Source organism: Montipora capricornis, chromosome 6, assembly GCF_036669925.1.
Source record: "Montipora capricornis isolate CH-2021 chromosome 6, ASM3666992v2, whole genome shotgun sequence".
NCBI lineage: Eukaryota > Metazoa > Cnidaria > Anthozoa > Scleractinia > Acroporidae > Montipora > Montipora capricornis.
This window is the reverse complement of record NC_090888.1, coordinates 55,121,401-55,144,323: the sequence shown is the minus strand read 5'-3', so window position 1 is coordinate 55,144,323 and position 22,923 is coordinate 55,121,401. Positions and strand designations below refer to the sequence as shown.

General features: G+C 41.3%; 3 protein-coding genes across 3 annotated transcripts in view; 2 read left to right on the top strand and 1 right to left on the bottom strand.

Annotated features, from left to right (window-relative positions):
* Positions 1-4,728, top strand: part of LOC138052514 (uncharacterized) — a 16,775-nt gene extending 12,047 nt beyond the window's left edge. Inside the window, exons 9-10 of the mRNA XM_068899043.1 lie at positions 1-1,200; positions 2,265-4,728. The exon at positions 1-1,200 is cut by the window's left edge and continues 204 nt beyond it. Of these exons, the coding sequence (XP_068755144.1) occupies positions 1-1,200; positions 2,265-2,531 (1,467 nt within the window). The 3' untranslated portion in view covers positions 2,532-4,728. The remainder of the gene's footprint in view (positions 1,201-2,264) is intronic.
* A 2-nt stretch (positions 4,729-4,730) lies between these two features.
* On the bottom strand, positions 4,731-11,476 carry LOC138052516 (neuropeptide FF receptor 1-like). Its single transcript, XM_068899044.1, has 5 exons — positions 11,311-11,476; positions 10,058-10,191; positions 9,539-9,809; positions 7,613-7,870; positions 4,731-5,650 (listed from the first exon to the last, which is right to left on the bottom strand). The coding sequence occupies exons 2-5, from the start codon at positions 10,168-10,170 to the stop codon at positions 5,288-5,290; spliced, it is 1,005 nt and encodes a 334-aa protein (XP_068755145.1). The 5' UTR covers positions 10,171-10,191; positions 11,311-11,476; the 3' UTR covers positions 4,731-5,287.
* Positions 11,477-17,282: 5,806 nt separating this feature from the next.
* LOC138050667 (uncharacterized) lies at positions 17,283-22,821 on the top strand. The gene is made up of 3 exons (XM_068896972.1): positions 17,283-17,504; positions 19,704-21,106; positions 22,172-22,821. The coding sequence occupies exons 1-2, from the start codon at positions 17,328-17,330 to the stop codon at positions 20,814-20,816; spliced, it is 1,290 nt and encodes a 429-aa protein (XP_068753073.1). The 5' UTR covers positions 17,283-17,327; the 3' UTR covers positions 20,817-21,106; positions 22,172-22,821.
* Positions 22,822-22,923: the final 102 nt, after the last annotated feature.

Here is a 22,923-nt window from a genome sequence, read left to right as displayed (position 1 = left end):
TTCCGCCGCGCGGATCATAACGAGGAAATCGCCGATGAAGCAATTCGACGAAAGTCCCTTTATCCGGAGACTGCACATCGTCTGGAGGATTTAGCGCGGCAAGGAATGACCGGGAGCACCACAATACTTCCTGGCATGAAGTTAAAAAGGTCTAACAGTGACAGTTTAACTGCGTACAACTCCGGCACCTCACTAGCTCAGGAGTTTTCGAAAACCCAGGGAGAGGGTGTCAGTGGAGGAGATTCGCGTGAATCCAAAAGGGTTTGGTTCTTAAAGGACACGGAAGGCTCTTCTGACGCGCATGGTGTCTATGGCAGTGTAGATGCCGGGTCTGAATATCCTTTGCCTATTTCGGTTAATTCTGTTCACTTGCGACCTGATTGGACTTTAGATGAAAATTCACCATTAATCTCCCTGGACAGTAGCTCCGGAACCGTGACTAGTTCTCTGGTAGACCCGATAGAGCTCCCTGAGGAACTCTGCGAAGAATTAAAACATTCCACAGGCACAAGTTTAATCAAGGGTCGTTTTTCAGTTGAGAAGCCAGAGGGAAATGTTCCGCCGAGTTTATCAAATCTTTTTCATAATCAGTCAAATAGACCGCCAGATGAAGCAAACGACCCTCATCCCTCCCAATCCGGCCAAGAACAAAATAACTCTATGCCGTCTTCCTTAAGAAATCTATTCGCACCTTTGCATGAATGTGATGCGAATTTGCGTTCACCTGTTCATACTTCGTTATCCTCGACTAATCCACCTCGCTCAACCCCTTCGAGCTCACAAAGTCCAGATTTTTCGGAATCTCGAATTAGCCACTCTGCACCAACTTCGCCTGAACAAGGCAGAAAACGGAATTCCTTGCGTAAACTTTCTGGACAACCATCACCACCTCCTGTTTCCGTTCCTCTAACAGCCATAACCTCTCAGCGGTCGGCAGATTACCCTATAAGGAAAAAGTCTGCTAGTCTACGGTTTGCCTCAAACACGGATTCGGCTGGAGTTTGGTCGTCTAGAATTGCGGTGCAACCATCAGCGCATACTCCCGTAGTTTCGTCGTCAAAAGAACACTTAACCTCGCCTTCCCAAAGGAAGAAGTCATTAGAGATGTCGAAAATCACAACGGAACATTTGACAGACAATGGTCCTACTAGTGAAAAGAAAGAGCCTTCGGGACCTGTTGACAGACATGTTAATTCAAGGGTAAGGCCAAGTAGAAAATTGTCGACTTTAGTTACACCCGTACAGCAAACTTTTAAACCGGCAACGCAGCAAAATCGTGCTTTCTAAGTTGGAAGAAAAGCAGATTTGATTTCGTTTCGCAACGCTGCGAAACAACTTGCTGCGCCCAACAAATTTATGCAAACCGCAACGTGATTAGCTCTGGAAATGAACTAATTAGTGCGTTTCTTTTTCCGCTGTATTTATATCTTTACATGGTGCGTGTTCACAAGTCGTGGGCAAAAAGTAGCGTCCTCTAAATCTGGGTACGGAAACGATCATGACTGCTTGTTTTTCTTTCTGAGCTTGCGCAATAAATTTGAACATCCAGAAGTTCCTCTTACGCATGCTCACAACGAAAAAGTCGCATTTGTTCTAGTCTTCCAATCAAAACATGCCGAAATTTAACAAATAGAAAGTGGGTCAGCGTTGTCTGTACTCTTATCGACAACGATATTCGTCATCACAGTGGTCAAAATGTTGTGGACTAACGAGGCGTAGCCGCTGAACCACCTTCGATTTGTTTTTTACCACAACATTCAACGCTAAAGAAAGTTTATTTCAGAGCGCGACCAAAATCATGACACAAAGAAAGAGCAAGCGTTGTCCATAACGGTAACTTATGACTGGTTTATTTCCCAAAATGAGCGTTCCTGATTGGGTATTACATTGCGTGACAAATTGACGCGAGCATGATGCGAGCAGCGTTGTCTAGACTCTTATCGACAATGGTAAATTAGCCAATCAGATTGCGAGATTACAAGCAATTGTGGTAAAAACTAATATTGCGCACGCAAGGCATACTTCCTGCAACTTGCAATAGTTTTGATGCACGATTGTCGCTATGGGATTTGCAAGAAAACATTGTCTCCTGTTACTTAAACTTTCATGCCGTCGAAAAAATACTATTACAGGTGATAATGTATATTATTTAGCCCCAAGCTGTGGATGGTGACAAAAAAATACAGAGCATGAAACGCTTTAGGGTGGCCAGAGATTCTTAAATCAACGACCAAGTGTAATAAATGCTGGTAATTCCTTTGCAGTTCAGCTTGTCCAAGCCTTCAGAAAATGTCACAAGTGCACAGAAAGAAAATCAACCACTTGTAAAGACAGGGATCCCGAACTATGGCATCACTGATCCGTCTCCTCCCCCAAGCGTTTCAACCACCCCATCTTCCAGATTTCAAGTGAAACCTCTCAGGGAAATTTCAGAGGATACTAAGCAACCACAGGCCGTCGAGGATGCGACAGGGAATGATTCATATGAGCTCTTGTCAGTGGACGGAGAAAGTAGTGAAGTTTTTATTTGAAATTCTGAAAAGGGTATAGGCTTATGTTTCACTCCTAAAGTTACTGTATTGGGATCAATCCGGCCCACCTACTTCGTTCTATCATTATGGAGGCTGTATAAGTTTGAGCTCGACCGAGCTTGTGAGAGGTCTGGGGCTATTCCTCATTTGTCGTTACAACCTGCTTTGAAACTCTCCAACCAAGTCTCTCCCTCAATTGAAGGATTATTCTTAATTGTCCATTTCTTCCAAGTGAAGTATTATCGTTCATTTTGGACACTGAAAGCTTGATAGGGATCATGGGAAATGAACATATTTCTTTTAAAAGCCGAACCACAATGTCTGGACTCGCAGGACTCGAAGGATGTCATTTTTTATTAATGCCAATATTTTTTTTCTTCCAAAAGTGCCACTGTAAATGTGTATTAACACCCGCAAAGAAGCAAGCTTACACAGTGAAAATTTTCGGTTACCAAACGTCAAGAGAAAGCTAACCATTTTATAATCAAGCCTCGGACTTAAACATTATTAACATTATTCAGCAAATGACATCTTGGTTTGTTAATTTTTTTATTTGTGCGGCATATGAAACGTGGAACGACAAAATAGGTGGAGAGATTCCTTTGCGTGGGCTTTGTCAGCAAAGGAACAACAAATTATGTTTAGTTGAAAAAAACAGAATAACTCGAAATCCCAATTCAAGAGGTAAAGCAAATATTTTTATATTTGCGTTGCTCTAGGTATATTTTTTCTTGTCAAACGAGAAATTTTAAAGAGCACTTTCCTGGCTGATACGATCAGTTTAAATATGATGTGATTTGGGGGACCTGCAGGAGGAATCTTATTTCCGACTGGTTAAAATTATTCAGGTTTTCGTACCTGGACGTGTAACTTTCAAATCCACTTTTTTGTACTTTTTAAGTTGTGAAATGGCAATCGATTTAGGATCAATAAGCATACGTGTTTTTTTCTACATTTCTGCGATTCCTTAGAAAGCTTTTTTTAATTCTTCCAACATAAGATGCAAGCAACATTTCTATTCGTCAATCTTTACAGTAAGTTTCCAACCTTTCGTACATTGCACACTGTCTATGATAGTCAATATGTATTTTCAGCCTCTCTTTCAAGGCGCGTCTGCAGAAGCCCATGACCGGGAGCGTACAACATCATTAGGGACCTTTAGATTCTAGGACGAGGACGAGAACGAGTACGAGTTTTGACTGCCTGTTTTTTGCAAAAAAATACGTAGAAAATATATAACCCGTACGATTAATCTTACTCTTTGGTGGTAGCATAGGTTGCTCAGTTATTCTTATTGCTGGTAACTGAGCCTTTTCTTGATCGAAAAATGCCAAAACTGCTACCGTGTTGTTGCCTTGTTTTGACACGGCGACATTTTTGCAAAAGCTCGTACTAAAATGACGACGGTATCACGTTTTTCCCGCCAAAATGACGCTGGTTTTTAACGCGGTTACTGTTGTTCTATGAGAAAATCTCGTACCCGTTGTCGTTCTCGTCCTAGAATCTAAGCTCTCTATTGTATTTGTGGAACGGGTTTTTACAGAGCGAGGTACTTTAAGATTGATTTTCCGATAAAACTAGACCTTTCCAGATAATTACAAGTCTTGCATAAGAAATTCTTACCTATGGGATTGAGAATGCCATGTCTTCTTATTTAATTACTCGTCTGAAAATAGCTGGATCTCTGGAAATACCGTTACATGGACCTGTTATTGGAGTATAGGCCTAGCATTGGCCTAGTATTGGCCTAGTATTGGTATTGAAGTTGCAGGCTCCTGGCTATGGGCTTCTGAAGTAATATAAGAAGTACTGGGAAGAAAAATTTTAACGCCGTATCCCACAACCGCGCGCGGCCCTAGGTGTTGTCTCCAAACTCCCTGCAGTATTTCCATCGCCAGAACTCAACAGATCATTCCGTGTCTACCACATTTCCTGTTACTGAATGAACATTCAAGTAGACCCGACGAGCTCTAATCTCGCCTATGCCGTGTTGAATTCGAAAATAAGGCCGCGCGCGTTTGTGGGATACGGCGTTAAAACTTTTCTCCCCAATCCTCCGAATTACGTCACCAGATCACCTGGTGATCACTTGATCAACGTCTGAAGCTTACACAGCCTAGCACTAATCCTCTACTCATGGAGGAGACAGAAAAAAACTGAGGGAAAATCAGAGTACTCGGAGCATAGCAGGAGACCAACAAACCCCCCCCCCCCCCCCCGGAAACATTGGTGAAAGGCGAGCGCTCGCACTACTGGGCCAACACTGCTCTTCCATGAGCAAAAAATCGCTCGTGTAGCCGCGGCTTTAGAGTCGTGGTTAGCATGACAACTTTTAGGATTTCATGCCACTTTAACTAATCGATAGATCGTATTCATAAATGGCGGGCATTAAATCACTCTTTTATCCTTGTGCTAATAAGGCCAATTAGCCTCGTTTGCATGGAAAAAACTACAAAAGAAATGTTGCCTTAGAGCGAGGCTTGTTGGTCTCATTAACAAGAAGACAAAAGAACAATTTTTTGGCCGCTATTTATGAATACGCTCAATGGTTTATACTAACCACGCTTCAAGCAATTCGGCCTAGTAGCCGTTAGTCACCGGTTAGCAACGACACTTCGCTAGTAAGTGAGGGTTCAGCTCTGGAAACTGCGGCAGGTGGTGGTGGTGTGCTATATATTTTTTGTGTTATCCTTTGCTTTCACATCGATTACATTAATTATCTAGGCATTAAAATACCAAAAAGAATATGAAGTCTATTACTCCATAAAACTTGGCCCCGCTGCGTCGGTCTGCAAGGTGGAGGTGGGAACCATCTCGATGCTCTTGTGTCGCTTACTCGTCGACAAGACTACCGCATCATCAACTAAAATTGAGCGGCGGCATATTGTTTCCTTTATCTTCTGCCTGAATCGCTGGCTTATCAGAGCGTATGCAAACGGATTCACAGCAGAGTTGAACATGACCATGGTGTGAGCAATCGGAATAGCGAGAGGACCAAGGTCGATGGAGGAAACATCTACTAACACATGCATCGCCGAGTCTATGCCCCAACATATTGAAAATATTACAGTGACAGCCACAACCATCAACGTGACTCGCTGTCGTACCTTCAGCACACCCTGTTATTAAATTAAAGACTTGTTAGGCTCCGTTAATTGACCCCTTCTTTCCCCCCCCCTCCCCGGGGCGTTTTCTCGTTTACGTTTTTTTCGCTGTTGGTTCACCAGGGTTGGGCATCGCTAAGTCTCTTTCTTTCGGATTTAAAAATTAGTACATGCTTCGTTCCTTATTTTGAATTTTATGATTGCCGCTAACTTAAAAATACATAAAAAGTATAAGTTAATGTAGCCTCACACGCAGGCGTTCTTACGGCTTCGTCACGCGTTCCTCCCCCACGAACGTCTGCTGAAACGAAAAACCACTTCCGCTTAACAGCTGTTTGCCCACTATTTAAAGAAACTAATAAGCGTTGACTAATAGGCCAGTTTCGTATTCTAATGGTTGGACTGGATCTAGCATGAAATGGAGGCTAATGCTGGCAAATTAATTTGCATTTGAAAAGATTTGCACGCATTAGCCTCCATTTCATGCTACATCTAGTCCAGCCGTGAGAATTCGAAAATGGTCTATTGTGTTGTGCACAGCCAATCTCGTGCTGTGGAGAGTGCCTTACAAAACACAAGTTTAGGCAAAACTGCCAAACGGCCTCTGATTGGTCCGTAATCCCCGAACGGTGGTTTTTGGTTTCAGCAGACGTTAGTGGGAGAGGAACGCGTGACGAAGCCCGAAGAACGTCTGTGTGGGAGGCTAGAGTCAATGATGTCTTTTTAGGATATACTGGAACAGCCCACTCCTCCACTCCCACGCCAACAGCAGGGGACAAAGCAGGGAAAGACTCGGAATTAGTCGATAGGTCATGGATTGGAATTTGGAAGGATTAATAGAAACTTTCTTGTTGCTCTTTCCATACTTACCACTTTATTTATGGATGATCACTGATATGCTAGACCTATTCCATTCATTGATAGCTGCCGTTATCCTCTTGCATTTAAATATAGCGAAAAAGCTACGTATTTATCGTGTTTTTTAAGGTGGCTCAAAACGGTTTCAACGCTTCAAAGTAACGCTCTTATTAGAACGATCGGCACTACAATTCTGTATCATGTATTAGCAATATTGCGGTTAAAACCGTACCAAATGGAACATGGATTATTGCTGAACAAGATGCAGTCATTATTGTGACGTAATATGTTACCTTGGCGAAGGGCAAGCCCTATAAAAACACCCTTCATTTTGTCTTAAGTTGCTTATATCTCAAAAACAAACTCGGTGACCCCCATTTTTTATTGCTAAAAAGTGATCAGAAAGCCAAGATCGTTTTTGAGATGTGAGCAACTAAATCCAAAATATAGTGTGTCTTTGCCGGGCTTTTCCGTTGCCACGGTGACATACTACGTGTTTCATATGGTACCATAATATTGGTATTACGTGATACAGTGTTGTAGCTTCATTCGTTCTAAAGAGAGTTTTGAGCCACCATAATTACTAGTAATAACTGTCGTCTTAGCGAGTCGCTCATGGTGAGCAACCTCGGTTCATGAAGAGATGTATTTCTTATTTCGATGGTGACTCGACTGACTCGAGGGATGTTCGGGAAAAATCTGAGAGTTCCTTTGCAGGAGTCGAACTTACGACGACCCTCCGATTACCGTTTAGTAATGAGCTCTTCTATTTGCCGGAAATGTTTCCTTTTGTAAGGGAAAAATTGAATTTTGAACCAAATTTGTTACAGTTTATATTTTATTTGATGGTATACTATTCGTCATGAAACTTTTGCTGCTCTCCTCCTGCACTCTTTCGAAAGTCCCACGGTGGGAATTTGTAAGTATGCGCTGGCTCCATTGTGGCATATTTGCAACATTAATGACAAAGACAAATACCACAGAAATTCTCGGGTGGGGTGAGGGGAGTGCATGGATTGGAAATGTAAAGGGGAATCTTATCCTAAATTGCTTCCATGCATGCAGACGGCCTGTTTATGAATCTAATTTAACCCATAGTCCGTCATCAACATTTCATACCTGCTGTTGGTGTGTGGCATTGTTATCTCCATCACGTTTAAACCACAGGGCGCGTATGATCTTGTAGTACAACACAGCCATCAACGCAGAGGAAATAACATAGAAGGCAAGCCACACCAGGAAGAAAGCCGGAGTTATCCACTTCTCGCGCCAAGATCTTATACAGAAATGTGGATTAATTTCCCTGTTAAACTCCTTGTTCAAGAACTGGGGTAGTTGGAGAATAAATGCAAAAGCCCAAGATGCGAAAATTATGAACTGAAAAGGAAAATACGCAATCATCCAAACATTGAGTCGTTTAACAAGAGCGGTTTTATAACGTTCCCGGCGTAAATTAAAAAAAACGCTGCATGACAGGTGCATGAAAGAATATTATGGTCACCGTGGAAATCCTGCATCTTTAACTTAGATTCAGAATATATTAATCTACTCATGGTCATGCTCATACCGACCCTTCTCGAAGTTCTCTGATGATTACTAAAATTAAGGACAATTATCATAATTCACGTTCAGTCTCTATGGCATTGGCAATGACTTAGTTTCGGCGAGCGATTTTAAATTCCTACACAGATCTTTCTCTTGTATTGTATCTATTAAATACGTCAAATGAAAGTATCACAAATAAATTTAAGCCCTTTTCAAACGAGTGTCGTGAAACAGCCACATAAAATATTTATCTGACCAATCGCAAACAACGCAAGGAGCCCTGCCAATCAAAATTCGTAGCTACCCCAAGCGCAGGAAAACGATTGCTTCTCATTGGCTGAAAAACACGTGCTATTTTTAGGCCAATCAGAAAGTGCGGCATTCGCCATTACTTAATTACTCTCGACACTCTATTGAAAACTGCTTTGAGCTTAAAGTGCCAATCAGCGTCTCATCTTCGGCACATATGCCGAAAACGTATGCAATTTTGACGAATCATAAGCTGATAATTAGCCATTGAAAATGTTCTCATTTAGTTTGCCGCCATTTGGCCCACCAATCGCCTTGATCCTCTCGCACGGTTCTTCTTGATATGTTGTTGGCTCAAGGGATCTACTTAACTGACTATATATATGCATCACTTCCACGAGGATCGCAAATGGATTCACAGTCCAAGATGAGGAGAAATGGAGAGAAAGGTACGGGAAAATCAACACTGCACAACTTCTGAGGAAATTCGGAATACTGTAATGGCCCCGAGTGGGATTTGAACACACGTCCCCCTGATCACTAGTCGGGTGCAATGACCACTACACTATCAGGACAACCATGCTGGCAACATGGCTGATTAATCACTTAATGTGTGGCATTTTCGTGGGACTCCCTAAGGGCCAGTTCAGTTCTGTGTGATAACGCTGGATCAACATGAGATTAACAGGCGGACAAGGGTAATTAATGTAAAGAGTCAGTTAAGTAGATCCCTTTTTATTTTTGGATGGCTGGATGTATATGGGAGGTACTGGAATGGATCCGTCGATTTATAATAAATATCGATTGTTAGGTGAGCCATGATTGTTTTTATTATCATCACATCAAGGAACGGAAGTTCTTTGCAGCTAGTTTCAGCAGTAATTTGAATGCTACCATTTAAGTTGTTTAGAATATCGTGGAACTCTTTTAATTTATCCTCACCATAAGGCCAGTTTATGTAAAAGTCATCTACGGATCTTCTCCAGTTTGTGTAAACAGAATGGCTCATTTCTTCTCCCAATTTATTAGAGACCTGGCTGTATAATTCATTCGCCATTGTCGTTTATTTATTTCGTCTCGTCCTTTTAATCAGCGGATTGGTGTTGCGCACAAATAAAAGAGTTTAAAATTTTATGAAAAAGCAACGTTGTTCTCAGTTGTTTTTTGGGAATTGAAAATGAATTAAAAAGAGCCAGAGGCACTTCAACTGAACTTCTGTCTTTTGTTTTTCCCTTTTATCATGTGACATACCTTCAGCTTACGCATGGAAAAGCTTCCCATCTTTCTTTGTGGATGTATTACCGCGCGATATCGTTCAAACGCGATGGCAGTTAAGGTGATAACAGAGGACCCCGCCCCGATCCAGGCTATGCTCCCGTCCGTCAGCAATGTACACAATACCTTCCCAGTTATTCCTTCTGGGTGATTAGAAGTATGGCTTAGAATCAGCATCGGGACGAGAAATATGGAGTATATTGTGTCTGCCACTGCCAGGTTTACAATCAGATAATTGATGGGAATCCTATAAGTAATTAAGCGATTTGTCTCTATTAACATAGCATTTAAAGACAGCTGACGGTTTTAAACGTTAACTTCTTCTTAATTTATTATGCTGCCTGAATTAGAAGGCAATATTACGGTATCCCAGACAGTGCAGGGTCTGTGTTAGAAAAACAAACAACGAATTGAAAATGAAGTAATCAATAAGTAGCTAGCAGGGTTTACTCCTTAGCTCTCGTGTAAGTAATTTATTATTAAGGGTGCCCCTACCTCATGTCTCGATTTTTGATCACAACAACACAAACAATGGAGTTCCCAACGATGCTGGTAACTATCAGTATGGACGTTATTGTTGTTATGGCAACTTTCACTGTTTCTTCCATGGTTCCGATCAGTTAGTCACACTGATAACGAAACAAAATAGAGCAGAGTATAGAGATAAACAGATAATCATAATTTCAATTTGTTAGTTTTGAAACGCCATATTTTCTTTTCTCAATTATGTGTTCGCTCTGCACTACTACTACTACTACTACTACTACTACTACTACTACTACTACTACTACTACTCACTAATCAGTCATATCTACATTTCTACGAGCTAAAAAACATCGATATTGATCATGATTGTCTTGGGTGGAGAAGAAAAATACGGAAAAGAATATACAACACATTTAATAATCTGAAACGGCCATTACGGGAGTACATGGATAAATCCTTTGGGAAAGTGCATCATGGGAATATATCATGTATGCCTTGCGGGCACTATACACAAATTAAAATATGTATCAACAATCTCAACTAAAATATGTTCTTTGAACTGTCATTAAAAGTTGTTTAATCATGCTATCGGCTGATTTCGATTTGTACATCATCTCACACCGCGTTACCCCCAGTTATTGTTGAAGATTGATTTGCACCCGAAATATATTTTAATCGTTGCAGGAATAAATGAGTTAAAATATCTTTTTGTGCTATATTACCTCTCTGTTTTAGTAATAAATACTAAAGAAGATATTCACCTCAGTGTCTGTGAAAGTGTGGATATTTAACTCGCCTCTTCGCGCACGGCTCGGTTAAATAAAAAAAGAAAGGAAAAGAAAAATAGAGTGGGGCAAAACTTGCCGGAAAAAAGGCATCGAACTTACATTAACCGCGATGCCTTGATTGCCTTATTTGCAGAGGTTAACCAAGTTAGCGTACTGGATAACATTAATTGAGCACCAGTAGTTCAAAGCGAGGGTCTATCCGTTGGCTAAATCACGATCTCATTGGTGAATCACTTACTTTTCATAGAAAAAGTATCAGTTGGATAATGATCTATTCGGTGGATACTGAGCTACCTTTCAAAAAACTGAGAACAGTTGGCAAACATTCTGAAATCATCCCGCCGTAACCGTAAACGGTTATAGGCTCTCGTACATATTGTAGTCGTTCAAAAGCTCTTCCTTCCCCTCCTTTCTAGAGGTATCGAGATCAGTTCCTTCCGGTATATTTCCAAGTAAAGAAAATAAAACACTTACCGACGCAAAGAGTTGCGCTTTACCGACTTTAGCGGAGCAGAACTGTCTGCGTGTTGCACTCAGTTGAAATTAGCATTAATTGAATCGTGTGTCTGACGTACGACGGCCGTGTCAAATTGAATTTGAACCCTACGAAACAATAATGTTGTCCAAGAGAGGATTCTCTTGTGCTGTCATGATGTGTATGAAAATTACTCCAGAAGAACGAAGTTCGCTAGCAGCTTTCTTTGTGGAATTAGCTAAACTGTTTGCTTAAACGTAGTTTACATTTTATTTTCTTATTTCTCCACTCTCAAAAGTCGTAGGGCTGGCTAAGGCTGTGTTTGTAATGCACCTGTCACTGTAGACTGCTATTGTAAATTACAATGAATATGTTTCCATGATTTCAAATTGGACATACGGCTGAAGCTCATACAAAGCCTAGAAAACTCAGTAAAGGCATCTGGGGCCAATAATTGCGATCCATTATTATCACCAGAAAGGGGGCATGAAACCCAAAAGAAAGGTTTGCAATCTTACCCGTTTGTGTCTGAGAGTTCAGGGATGTAACAATTTGAGCCCTTTCAAATTAATGCAAATCCACTTGTTTGGTGTTTGGTTATTACTTGGAATAACTTCGCGTAAATTATTTCGCCATCAACGAAATTAGTCTAAGAGATAACTTAGTTTGCAAGTTTTCTCGATCTTTCTTCATCGAAATTACTCCACTTATGTCCATATATCAGAAATGCACAAAATAACAAAATTGCCAAAGTAACAAAATATCGCCGACAATTTGACAATTTTGACAATTTTGGCAAATATGGCGATTCACCTTTATCACTCGGCGGCCATTTTGGAGTCCGTGGGGAATAAAGACTTTGTCTTTGCATTGTCTTTGCATTGTCTTTGCATTGTCTTTGCCCGTCCAGCCTCACACTGAATGAGAGGTTCGACGGGCAAAATCTTTGGTTTGGACATTGAATGATATGGGTCTATTGTGGAGAAATTTTGTCAAATTGCCAAATGTATGTAAATTAGTTCAATACCGGGTGGCCGGGCCATGTTGGCGAATCTGGCGAATCTGGCGATTTTGGCGAATTCTTGCAGTCAAATTGCTAAATGTATGTAAATTCCATAAATGGTGGCCAGCCATGTTGGCGACTCTGGCGAATATGGCGATTTTGGCGAATTTTTGTCAAATCGCCAACTGTATGTAAATTACTTCCATACATAGTTGCCAGCCATGTTGGCGAATCTGGCGAATATGGCGATTTCGGCGAATATGGCGATTACTTCCACAAATGAATTCCATAAATGGTGGCCAGCCATGTTGGCAAATCTGGCGAATCTGGCGATTTCGGCGAATATGGCGATTACTTCCACAAATGAATTCCATAAATGGTGGCCAGCCATGTTGGCGAATATGGTGAATATGGCGATTTCCGCGAATTCTTGTCAAATCGCCAACTGTATTTTATACGTGATGGCCAGTCATGTTTGCAAATCTGGCGATTTTGGGGAATATGGCAAATGTGGTGAATTCTTGTCAAGAGGTCTATTCCTCAAAGCTAAGCAACAACATACTACTTGTTTTTAAAGCAATAAGGAACTACTAACCACTAGTTTTCCTACAGCAAGGAGAACTTATAATTAGTTGTAGAACTAAGGACATGATAGATACCTGATTGATTGGTTGAATTTCAAGAGTGGATCGTGTTCCAAAATAAAATGCGTTTTTCCAAAATTGAATTTTTCGTGTTCAAACACCTTCGTAACACCAAGGAAAGTTAAAATTCAGACAAGCAATACAAGTATCTTACTGCAGACATACGTTTATTGGAGGAATATAATGCTAGTAGATTTAAAATTCATTTCCAAACGTATATCACAATATCAAGAATTTCCAACGAGCACTATTTTTCACAGTTCTGCAGCTCTTACATGCATGCTCTTTCGTAATAGATTTAGTTTTGAAGGTATTTATTTAGAAAACGGATGCCCAAAGTCTGCCCATTCAACAGCACAATCAAGAAAATAAAGAATTAATAAAGGTAGTACGCAGAAAAATACGCAAGAATTCAACATCTCTTTTAGACACGTCGAAAGGAAACTGGCAAGGTTCTAAGATACAATTATTATCTGTCATATTAGATTCATTCTTATAAGACTCCGAAGGCAGAGGCTTATGTGACCAGGCCAGATCGGACCACTGTTAATTTCAAGTGGCTATATGAACAAAAAAAAAAAGTATGCGACAGAATCTTACTGATTTGTTAGGAAAAACATGAATAAAATGTTCAGTGTCACTCATGAATTTCAACCGTTCATTGCGGAAGAAATTTCATTTAATATAGTGCGTCGGTTGTCCACTGATGTGCTTAAAAGTAAAGCTCTCCTTCCATTGTTTAAAGCAGCCAAGAATGCATTCCCTGCCGAGAAACCAAGAAGAGACAACATCCATGAGTTTTATTTAAATAAAATCTCAAAGGGGGTGTTAATTTTACAGTTTATAAAAGTGTTGGCAGCCAAACATTTCGCGAGGGAATTAATGCAGTTTCTAGTGCCCGACAGTGCAGTGAACGGAATTATTGTGGAAAATATTGATTATTCTCGCCAAATAACAACTCGTATGTAACATTTTACGTTGCCATGGTTCACCTTGAGGTTGTAAGCTTACCACATCTAACACTCCTCCCCCCTCCACACCATTTTTTTGTACTGGCTCAAACACAGCTGTTCAGGGACCAATGAAAACATTTACATTACTCTATCGGTTATCGAAAAGCCATTTTGGTCACATTTAGTTGTGGAAAAGTTGCCGGGTAAGAAGGTCCCCGTTTCTAGTTCTCCCAGACGAGTTCACCCGGTTAGGCAAGCCAAACTGTGCATGATTGGACAGCTAGAGTAGGGGGTAACCCGTGTACCTGGGACAACTTTTTTCTGTGTAAACGTAGCTGTCACGGCACCTAATTAACTAATTATTCGGGATATCTTACAAAGGACAGGACGTTGTGTCTGTAAATACTGAACTCGCAACTAATAAGGAATTGAGGGTCCTGCGTTGTTCATTGCGTTCGATGTGTCGAATTCTTGGACCTAAGGACCATACCGGTGATTTTCAGGGTAGAGGTATACGTATTAAAGCTGAGGATACATATGTTTCATGGTAACACTTGTGTTGATTTACCTCAAGGGGGGTTTCATTAATAATTGTGTATTTCTCTTATGTAGAGTGGGAGACTTTTCAGGAACCTCTACTAGCAAACACCCTAATACTGAAGAGGCGCCTATTTTTGCCGACGTCTATTCAATGGATACAATTAATATGCATTAATGGGTTGGGTGTTTGTAAATACCAATGTGGCCATAAAGGCATTTCTCTTGAAAGGGTTAGCCTGATGCGCAATACTATCGAGTATGTAGCTTTCCGTTTTACCGAACTGAATATGGCGAAGCTAATACACAAAATACGGCGACACATACCAACTTCAGCAGCTTCACGTCCGACTTCGATAACCACGTCATGTTCCTTTGAAAACATTTTTACCAGTTCCTCGTATAACGCTACAGGGTACTGTTCTCCAATTTTTGTGTTGGTTGCTTCCAATAGGTTTGTTGGTGGCTGCAGGTAGTTAACATGTCCCCTTCCCATGATTCTGGAGATGGCCCAGTGGCCAACAACGAAGGCGGAAACAACTTCTTGCATCGTAATACCTGGAATTTTAAGTTTAAAATATCAATCAAAATTATTTCTGAGAAGTCACTCACCAATTCAAGGTGCATGTATTCCCAAAACATGACAACAGACTACTGCATCTACTTCCAAAACGCGGAACGTCCTCGCATAATTTAGACAAAATTCATGTTATTCCTGAAATCTAGAATGTCATAGCTTAGTATATAGTCATATGCATGAAGTTTTGTGTAGATAGCCATTCAGTTTTTGAAATTCATTTACTTAGTTTGAACCTCCCACCGCCCCCTTCAACTTCTCTCTTGGACGTTTATGCATATTGAACTTCGCGAAAACATTATTCCAAAGCACTTTTAGCGTTTGTAACAACATTGTGAAGAGTGAAGTGCGATCCATTTCTATACAAGAATTTGAGATCAGAGACCATTTAGCTCCAAATTAGGGGAAAACCCCCTACATTTTCGGAAGAACACCAGGGCCCGGTTGTTCAAAAGCCGATTAACGCTAATCCCAGATTAAAAGTTAACTACGGAGTTTATTTCTCTACTCCCAAATGCTTTTCAGCGCTGATATTCGGCAAAACTTTACATTAGAAGAAGTCAATCTGAAAAAACAAAAATAAGCAAAGAAACTTTCAGCAAGAGGTTGAAAACATGAAAGAAAAGTTTACGCTAGTAATCCTGGATTAGGTTAATCGGCTTTCGAACAACCGGGCCCTGGAGATCTTGGAAATTAAAATTGAAATTTTGCCCACGAATGGATCAATTATGTCCAGGATTGAAAACATTAGTAACAATTTGCTAGCAAAAAAATACCGCAGAGACCGGCAAAAGTCACTAGGATTTAGTGTGCAAAGACAAAATTTGTTATTCTTCGGGCGATATTTGTTACTCTTGCATGCTAACGCGGCGGCGTCGAAGACGCCACGGTAAAAAAACAAAAAAAAAAAAAAGAAAAACGGATAAGGCTGAAACTCAGCTCATTAAATTCGCAGCTTTGCTCGTCACTTAGCGTCCTTGGTTACCGTGACCGTGGTCAAGAGATAGGAAAATTCTGCCCGCTCCGGCAATCAATCAGATTGCTGGATTCTCACGATACCACCCGCTCACGATCAAAAAAAAAAAAAAAAATTAAATCAAATGCGTTTTAGAAAATTGTAGAATCTTACCGTAACTTTACATAATTAAAGGTCGGGCAACGCGATGCAATGGTTTCGCTGCTGGAAGGAAAGGAAGTTTTATCTCTGTTATCCACAGGATTCGGGAAAAGTCTTATTCCCCAACTGTACAACGAGGGCGACTTCATGTCACTGTGGTAGTTTCAAGCATTATCGCTGATTACATTTGGACAAAAACTTGGGCCTTTCGGCTGCCTCAGTTGCCGATTTAACGATAGAGGACGATAAGGGAACTCTACACGATTTTAGCAAGTATTTGGTTAAGCCGAAAAGGCGGCTACACAAATGATTTCTCGATCTCCTGGGTGACTCCCGCAATACTCCGATACACTTGAAAACAAAAGATGCCAATTTTCAAATTGTTGAATTAGTACGTAAAATACATATCTATAATCACAAATACTCGATAAGCCTTGAAATAAACTGGTGTAGGTATTAGAATATCTGTCTAGTATTCAAGTGTGATGTAGTAGTTGTAATGTCTGTATTTCATTAAGATAAATTAAAAAAAGATAATTCCGCTTCTCTTTACCGAAATTTGGCAGCAATTGTGGTCGACGAGTCTCACACGGTGGAGATGCGGTCAGGGAAAACGGATTTCTCTCTTAGGATTCCCGTCGTTTCAAGTTTGTGTGCTAAATTTTTTGCCTGACGAACGAAACGCATTTTCCGTGGAAGGGACTTCGACGAATTACCGTACAGAATATTCAGCTACGCTTTACAGCATCAGCAGTAGTTGTTAGGATTTTCTGGCGAAGGCTTCCTTCCTTTACAGTTTTTTTGGAGTTTCTGCCTAAATTAGAAATACATAACGCGTGGCTTACCGTTTTCTGGTGCGCGCTGATTGGCCAATTTTTGACAGCTCTCTCAGCGTGACATCAGGAGGCGGCATTCAAAATTCAGAGGGATGCGTGCAGGCTCTCCTTCTCTCCCACCGCAGAGAGAGAGCCTGCTCGCAGGCTATGATCGCCGACTGGATCCTCAGACTACTTTTACCTCTTCTCCGACACTTGCTACACATGCTAGCGAGATTCTAACGCCAGCTTTGGTTACACTTGTTTTTATCCACAGTTTGATGTGCCATTATTTGAGAGACTTCGTGTGATCAGAGAATACCGCTCTCCACGGACCATTCGGTCGTTCACCAAGGTGTTTATTTTCATCATGCCTATTGTCTTATCGCCGTATTATGTACATATGGGCATAAACTCCGGAAATACGTGGAGTCCTTATTACATTGCTATACTCTCGACATTTATATTTGGTTCGCTGCAAGGTGTCCAGGACATTTTGGACAATCCTTTTGATGGAATTAGCGAAGATGATATTAATCTTGGACAGGTGAGAAGTTATAGTTTTCAATCCCCGTTGAGAAGCTTAATTAGTACCCTGTCCCCTTAAGAAAAAATGTGGAGAGCCTGGGCATCTGTGATTAACAATGCTCCCTCCTCTATCTTTTCCGAGAGGGACGGGAGGCTGCGGACACACATTTTCACGATTTTTGTTTGCGTTTCCGTTGGCGTGAAGCTCCGTAATATAGTTTACTTTTATAGTCTCTGTATCCCCTCGTTCTGTAACGTTGAAAAGAAAAAAGAAACTTGATTTCAAGTGAAACCTCCCAGGGACATTTCATAGGACACAAAGCACATAAAGTTCTCTAAGCTAAAAGGGTATTACAGTCAGGGTATTTTTCTGACCGCTTTTTTCCTTCTTTTTTTTCTTGTTATAACAGTTTTCGTTGATTTATCTGCAGTATTCCAAACGTTGTTATGGTTACTGTAATATATAGAAAGTCTTGCTCTGTTATCCAAACTAAATGAATTTATTTATATCCTCTAAGTATTTTCTGAACGTTGTGAATAGTTTTGGGCTGTACACTCGATCAGTCCGGCTCACATCTATTTTGATAGTCCAAATAGAACCTATGACGAGACCTTAAGTCTTTTTGTGATCTGTATTTACTCAGTGTTAGAGACACTTATTGAGTTAAAAATACTGTTTTAAATAGGCGAAAGAAGTTAAACAAAAGTTTCAAGTTTTTTATAAGCAACAGCGGACCGTCTAACCGTAGATCCATGGGCAAAAGCTTGGATTTTATAGCAGTTTTTTTAATAATGAAATGGTATATATGAAATGAATCATATATGAACTGCGGATATGAAATCAAGTGAAGCTATGATCTTCGCAGTTATGAGCGCAATTTTTGCAATTGCGTAGAGAAGTGTGAAAAATTCAGGACTTCAACGGGGTTTGAACCCGTGACCTCGCGATTCCGGTGCGACGCTGTAACCAACTGAGCTATGAAGCCACTGACGTTGGGAGCTGGTCATTTGTGGGTTCTAATGGTCCCGTGAGGAATGAATCAATGATGAAATGGTATATATGAAATGAATCATATATGAACTGCGGATATGAAATCAAGTGAAGCTATGATCTTCGCAGTTATGAGCGCAATTTTTGCAATTGCGTAGAGAAGTCTGAAAAATTCAGGACTTCAACGGGGTTTGAACCCGTGACCTCGCGATTCCGGTGCGACGCTCTAACCAACTGAGCTATGAAGCCACTGACGTTGGGAGCTGGTCATTTGTGGGTTCTGTGTGAGAGGCGCGGTGGCCTCATGGTTAGTGCGCTCGACTCCGGATCGAGTGGTCCGGGTTCGGGGCCTGGCCAGGGGACATTGTGTTGTGTTCTTGGGCAAAACACTTTACTCTCACGGGGCCTCTCCCCTCATCCAGGTGTATAAATGGGTACCGGCGAATTTAATGCTGGGGGTAACCCTGCGATGGACTAGCATCCCATCCAGGGGGCAGTAGAAATACTCCTAGTCGCTTCATGCTATGGAAACCGGAGATAAGCGCCGGCCTGATGGGCCTCCTTGGCTCGTACGCAGACTTTACCATTTGTGAGTTCTAATGGTCCCGTGAGGAATGAATCAATGATGAAATGGTATATATGAAATGAATCATATATGAACTGCGGATATGAAATCAAGTGAAGCTATGATCTTCGCTGTTATGAGCGCAATTTTTGCAATTGCGTAGAGAAGTTTAAAAAATTCAGGACTTCAACGGGGTTTGAACCCGTGACCTAGCGATTCCGGTGCGACGCTCTAACCAACTGAGCTATGAAGCCACTGACGTTGGAAACTGGTCATTTGTGGGTTCTAATGGTCCCGTGAGGAATAAATCAATGATTAAATGGTATATATGAAATGAATCATATATGAACTCACGGGACCATTAGAACCCACAAATGACCAGCTCCCAACGTCAGTGGCTTCATAGCTCAGTTGGTTAGAGCGTCGCACCGGAATCCCGAGGTCACGGGTTCAAACCCCGTTGAAGTCCTGAATTTTTCAGACTTCTCTACGCAATTGCAAAAATTGCGCTCATAACTGCGAAGATCATAGCTTTACTTGAGTTTTTTTAATAGTTGCGTTGGGCCTTACTTGAATTTTATAGTGTCTTAGCTCATGATTTTTGTTTGCATCATGATCAACGTTTGAATTCTTTGAATCGGTTTCATTCCTTTTTCTTCTAGCTGGAAGACTGGACTTCTCATTCGCTTCTCACTAACAGATGCATCACCGTTGGTCGCTTTACCGTGACCACCACAGGGAAAGATAGTCATGGGCAATTAAGCAGTGATAGCGACAGTGATGAAAACCCAAGTCCAAAACCCAAAATCATCCAACCAGCCCGTGTGACTGCCCACAAACGGAAGTCTATCCTTAGAAAGGCGAGCTTCCGCCGCGCGGATCATAACGAGGAAATCGCCGATGAAGCAATTCGACAAAAGTCCCTTTATCCGGAGACTGCACATCGTCTGGAGGATTTGGCGCGGCAAGGAATGACCGGGAGCACCACAATACTTCCTGGCATGAAGTTAAAAAGGTCTAACAGTGACAGTTTAACTGCGTACAACTCCGGCACCTCACTAGCTCAGGAGTTTTCGAAAACCCAGGGAGAGGGTGTCAGTGGAGGGGATTCGCGTGAATCCAAAAGGGTTTGGTTTTTAAAGGACACGGAAGGCTCTTCTGACGCGCATGGCGTCTATGACAGTGGAGATGCCGGGTCTGAATATACTTTGCCTATTTCGGTTAATTCTGTTCACTTGCGACCTGATTGGACTTTAGATGAAAATTCACCATTGATCTCCCTGGACAGTAGCTCCGGAACCGTGACTAGTTCTCTGGTAGACCCGATAGAGCTTTCTGAGGAACTCTGCGAAGAATTAAAACATTCCACAGGCACAAGTTTAATCAAGGGTCGTTTTTCAGTTGAGAAGCCAGAGGGAAATGTTCCGCCGAGTGTATCAAATCTTTTTTATAATCAGTCAAATAGACCGCCAGATGAAGCAAACGACCCTCATCCCTCCCAATCCGGCCAAGAACAAAATAACTCTATGCCGTCTTCCTTAAGAAATCTATTCGCACCTTTGCATGAATGTGATGCGAATTTGCGTTCACCTGTTCATACCTCGTTATCCTCGACTAATCCACCTCGCTCAACCCCTTCAAGCTCACAAAGTCCAGATTTTTCGGAATCTCGAATTAGCCACTCGCGCCAACTTCGCCTGAACAAGGCAGAAAACGGAATTCCTTGCGTAAACTTTCTGGACAACCATCACCACCTCCTGTTTCCGTTCCTCTAACAGCCATAACCTCTCAGCGGTCGGCAGATTACCCTATAAGGAAAAAGTCTGCTAGTCTACGGTTTGCCTCAAACACGGATTCGGCCGGAGTTTCGTCGTCTAGATTTGCGGTGCAACCATCAGCGCATACTCCTGTAGTTTCGTCGTCAAAAGAACACTTAACCTCGCCTTCTCAAAGGAAGAAGTCATTAGAGATGTCGAAAATCACAACGGAACATTTGACAGACAATGGTCCTACTAGTGAAAAGAAAGAGCCTTCGGGACCTGTTGACAGACATGTTAATTCAAGGGTAAGGCCAAGTAGAAAATTGTCGACTTTAGTTACACTCGTACAGCAAACTTTTAACCGGCAACACAGCAAAGTCTTGCTTTCTAAGTTGGAAGAAAAGCAGATTTGATTTCGTTTCGCAACGCTGGGAAACAACTTGCTGCGCCCAACAAATTTATGCAAGCCGCAACGTGATTAGCTCAGGAAATGAACTAATCAGGGCGTTTCTTTTTCCGCTGTATTTATATCTTTACATGGTGCGTGTTCACAAGTCGTGGGCAAAAAGTAGCGTCCTCTAAATCTGGGTACGGAAACGATCATGACTGCTTGTTTTTCTTTCTGAGCTTGCGCAATAAATTTGAACATCCAGAAGTTCCTCTTACGCATGCTCACAACGAAAAAGTCGCATTTGTTCTAGTCTTCCAATCAAAACGTGCCAAAATTTAACAAATAGAAAGTGGGTCAGAGTTGTCTGTACTCTTATCGACAACGATATTCGTCATCACAGTGGTCAAAATGTTGTGGACTAACGAGGCGTAGCCGCTGAACCACCTTCGATTTGTTTTTTACCACAACATTCAACGCTAAAGAAAGTTTTTATTTCAGAGCGCGACCAAAATCATGACACAAAGAAAGAGCAAGCGTTGTCTATAACGGTAACTTATGATTGGTTTATTTCCCAAAATGAGCGTTCCTGATTGGGTATTACATTGCGTGACTAATTGACGCGAGCATGATGCGAGCAGCGTTGTCTAGACTCTTATCGACAATGGTAAATTAGCCAATCAGATTGCGACATTACAAGCAATTGTGGTAAAAATTAATATTGCGCACGCAAGGCATACTTCCTGCAACTTGCAATAGTTTTGATGCACGATTGTCGCTATGGGATTTGCAAGAAAACATTGTCTCCTGTTACTTAAACTTTCATGCCGTCGAAAAAATACTATTACAGGTGATAACGTATATTATTTAGCCCCAAGCTGTGGATGGTGACAAAAAAATACAGAGCATGAAACGCTTTAGTGTGGCCAGAGATTCTTAAATCAACAACAAAGTGTAATAAATGCTCGTAATTCCTTTGCAGTTCAGCTTGTCCAAGCCTTCAGAAAACGTCACAAGTGCACAGAAAGAAAATCAACCACTGGTAAAGACAGGGATCCCAAACTATGGCATCACTGATCCGTCTCCTCCCCCAAGCGTTTCAACCACCCCATCTTCCAGATTTCAAGTGAAACCTCTCAGGGAAATTTCAGAGGATACTAAGCAACCACAGGCCGTCGAGGATGCGACAGGGAATGATTCATATGAGCTCTTGTCAGTGGACGGAGAAAGTAGTGAAGTTTTTATTTAAAATTCTGAAAAGGGTATAGGCTTATGTTTCACTCCTAAAGTTTCTGTCTTAGGATCAATCCGGCCCACCCGCTTCGTTCTATCATTATGGAGGCTGTATAAGTTTGAGCTCGACCGAGCTTGTGAGAGGGCTGGGGCTATTCCTCATTTGACGTTACAACCTGCTTTGAAACTCTCCAACCAAGTCTCTCCCTCAATTAAAGGATTATTCTTAATTGTCCATTTCTTCCAAGTGAAGTATTATCGTTCATTTTGGACACTGAAAGCTTGATAGGGATCATGGGAAATGAACATATTTCTTTTAACCCGAACCACAATGTCTGGACTCGCAGGACTCGAAGGATGTCTTTTTTTATTAATGCCAATAATTTTTTCTTCCAAAAGTGCCACTTTAAATGTGTATTAACACCCGCAAAGAAGCAAGCTTACACAGTGAAAATTTTCGGTTACCAAACGTCAAGAGAAAGCTAACCATTTTATTATCAA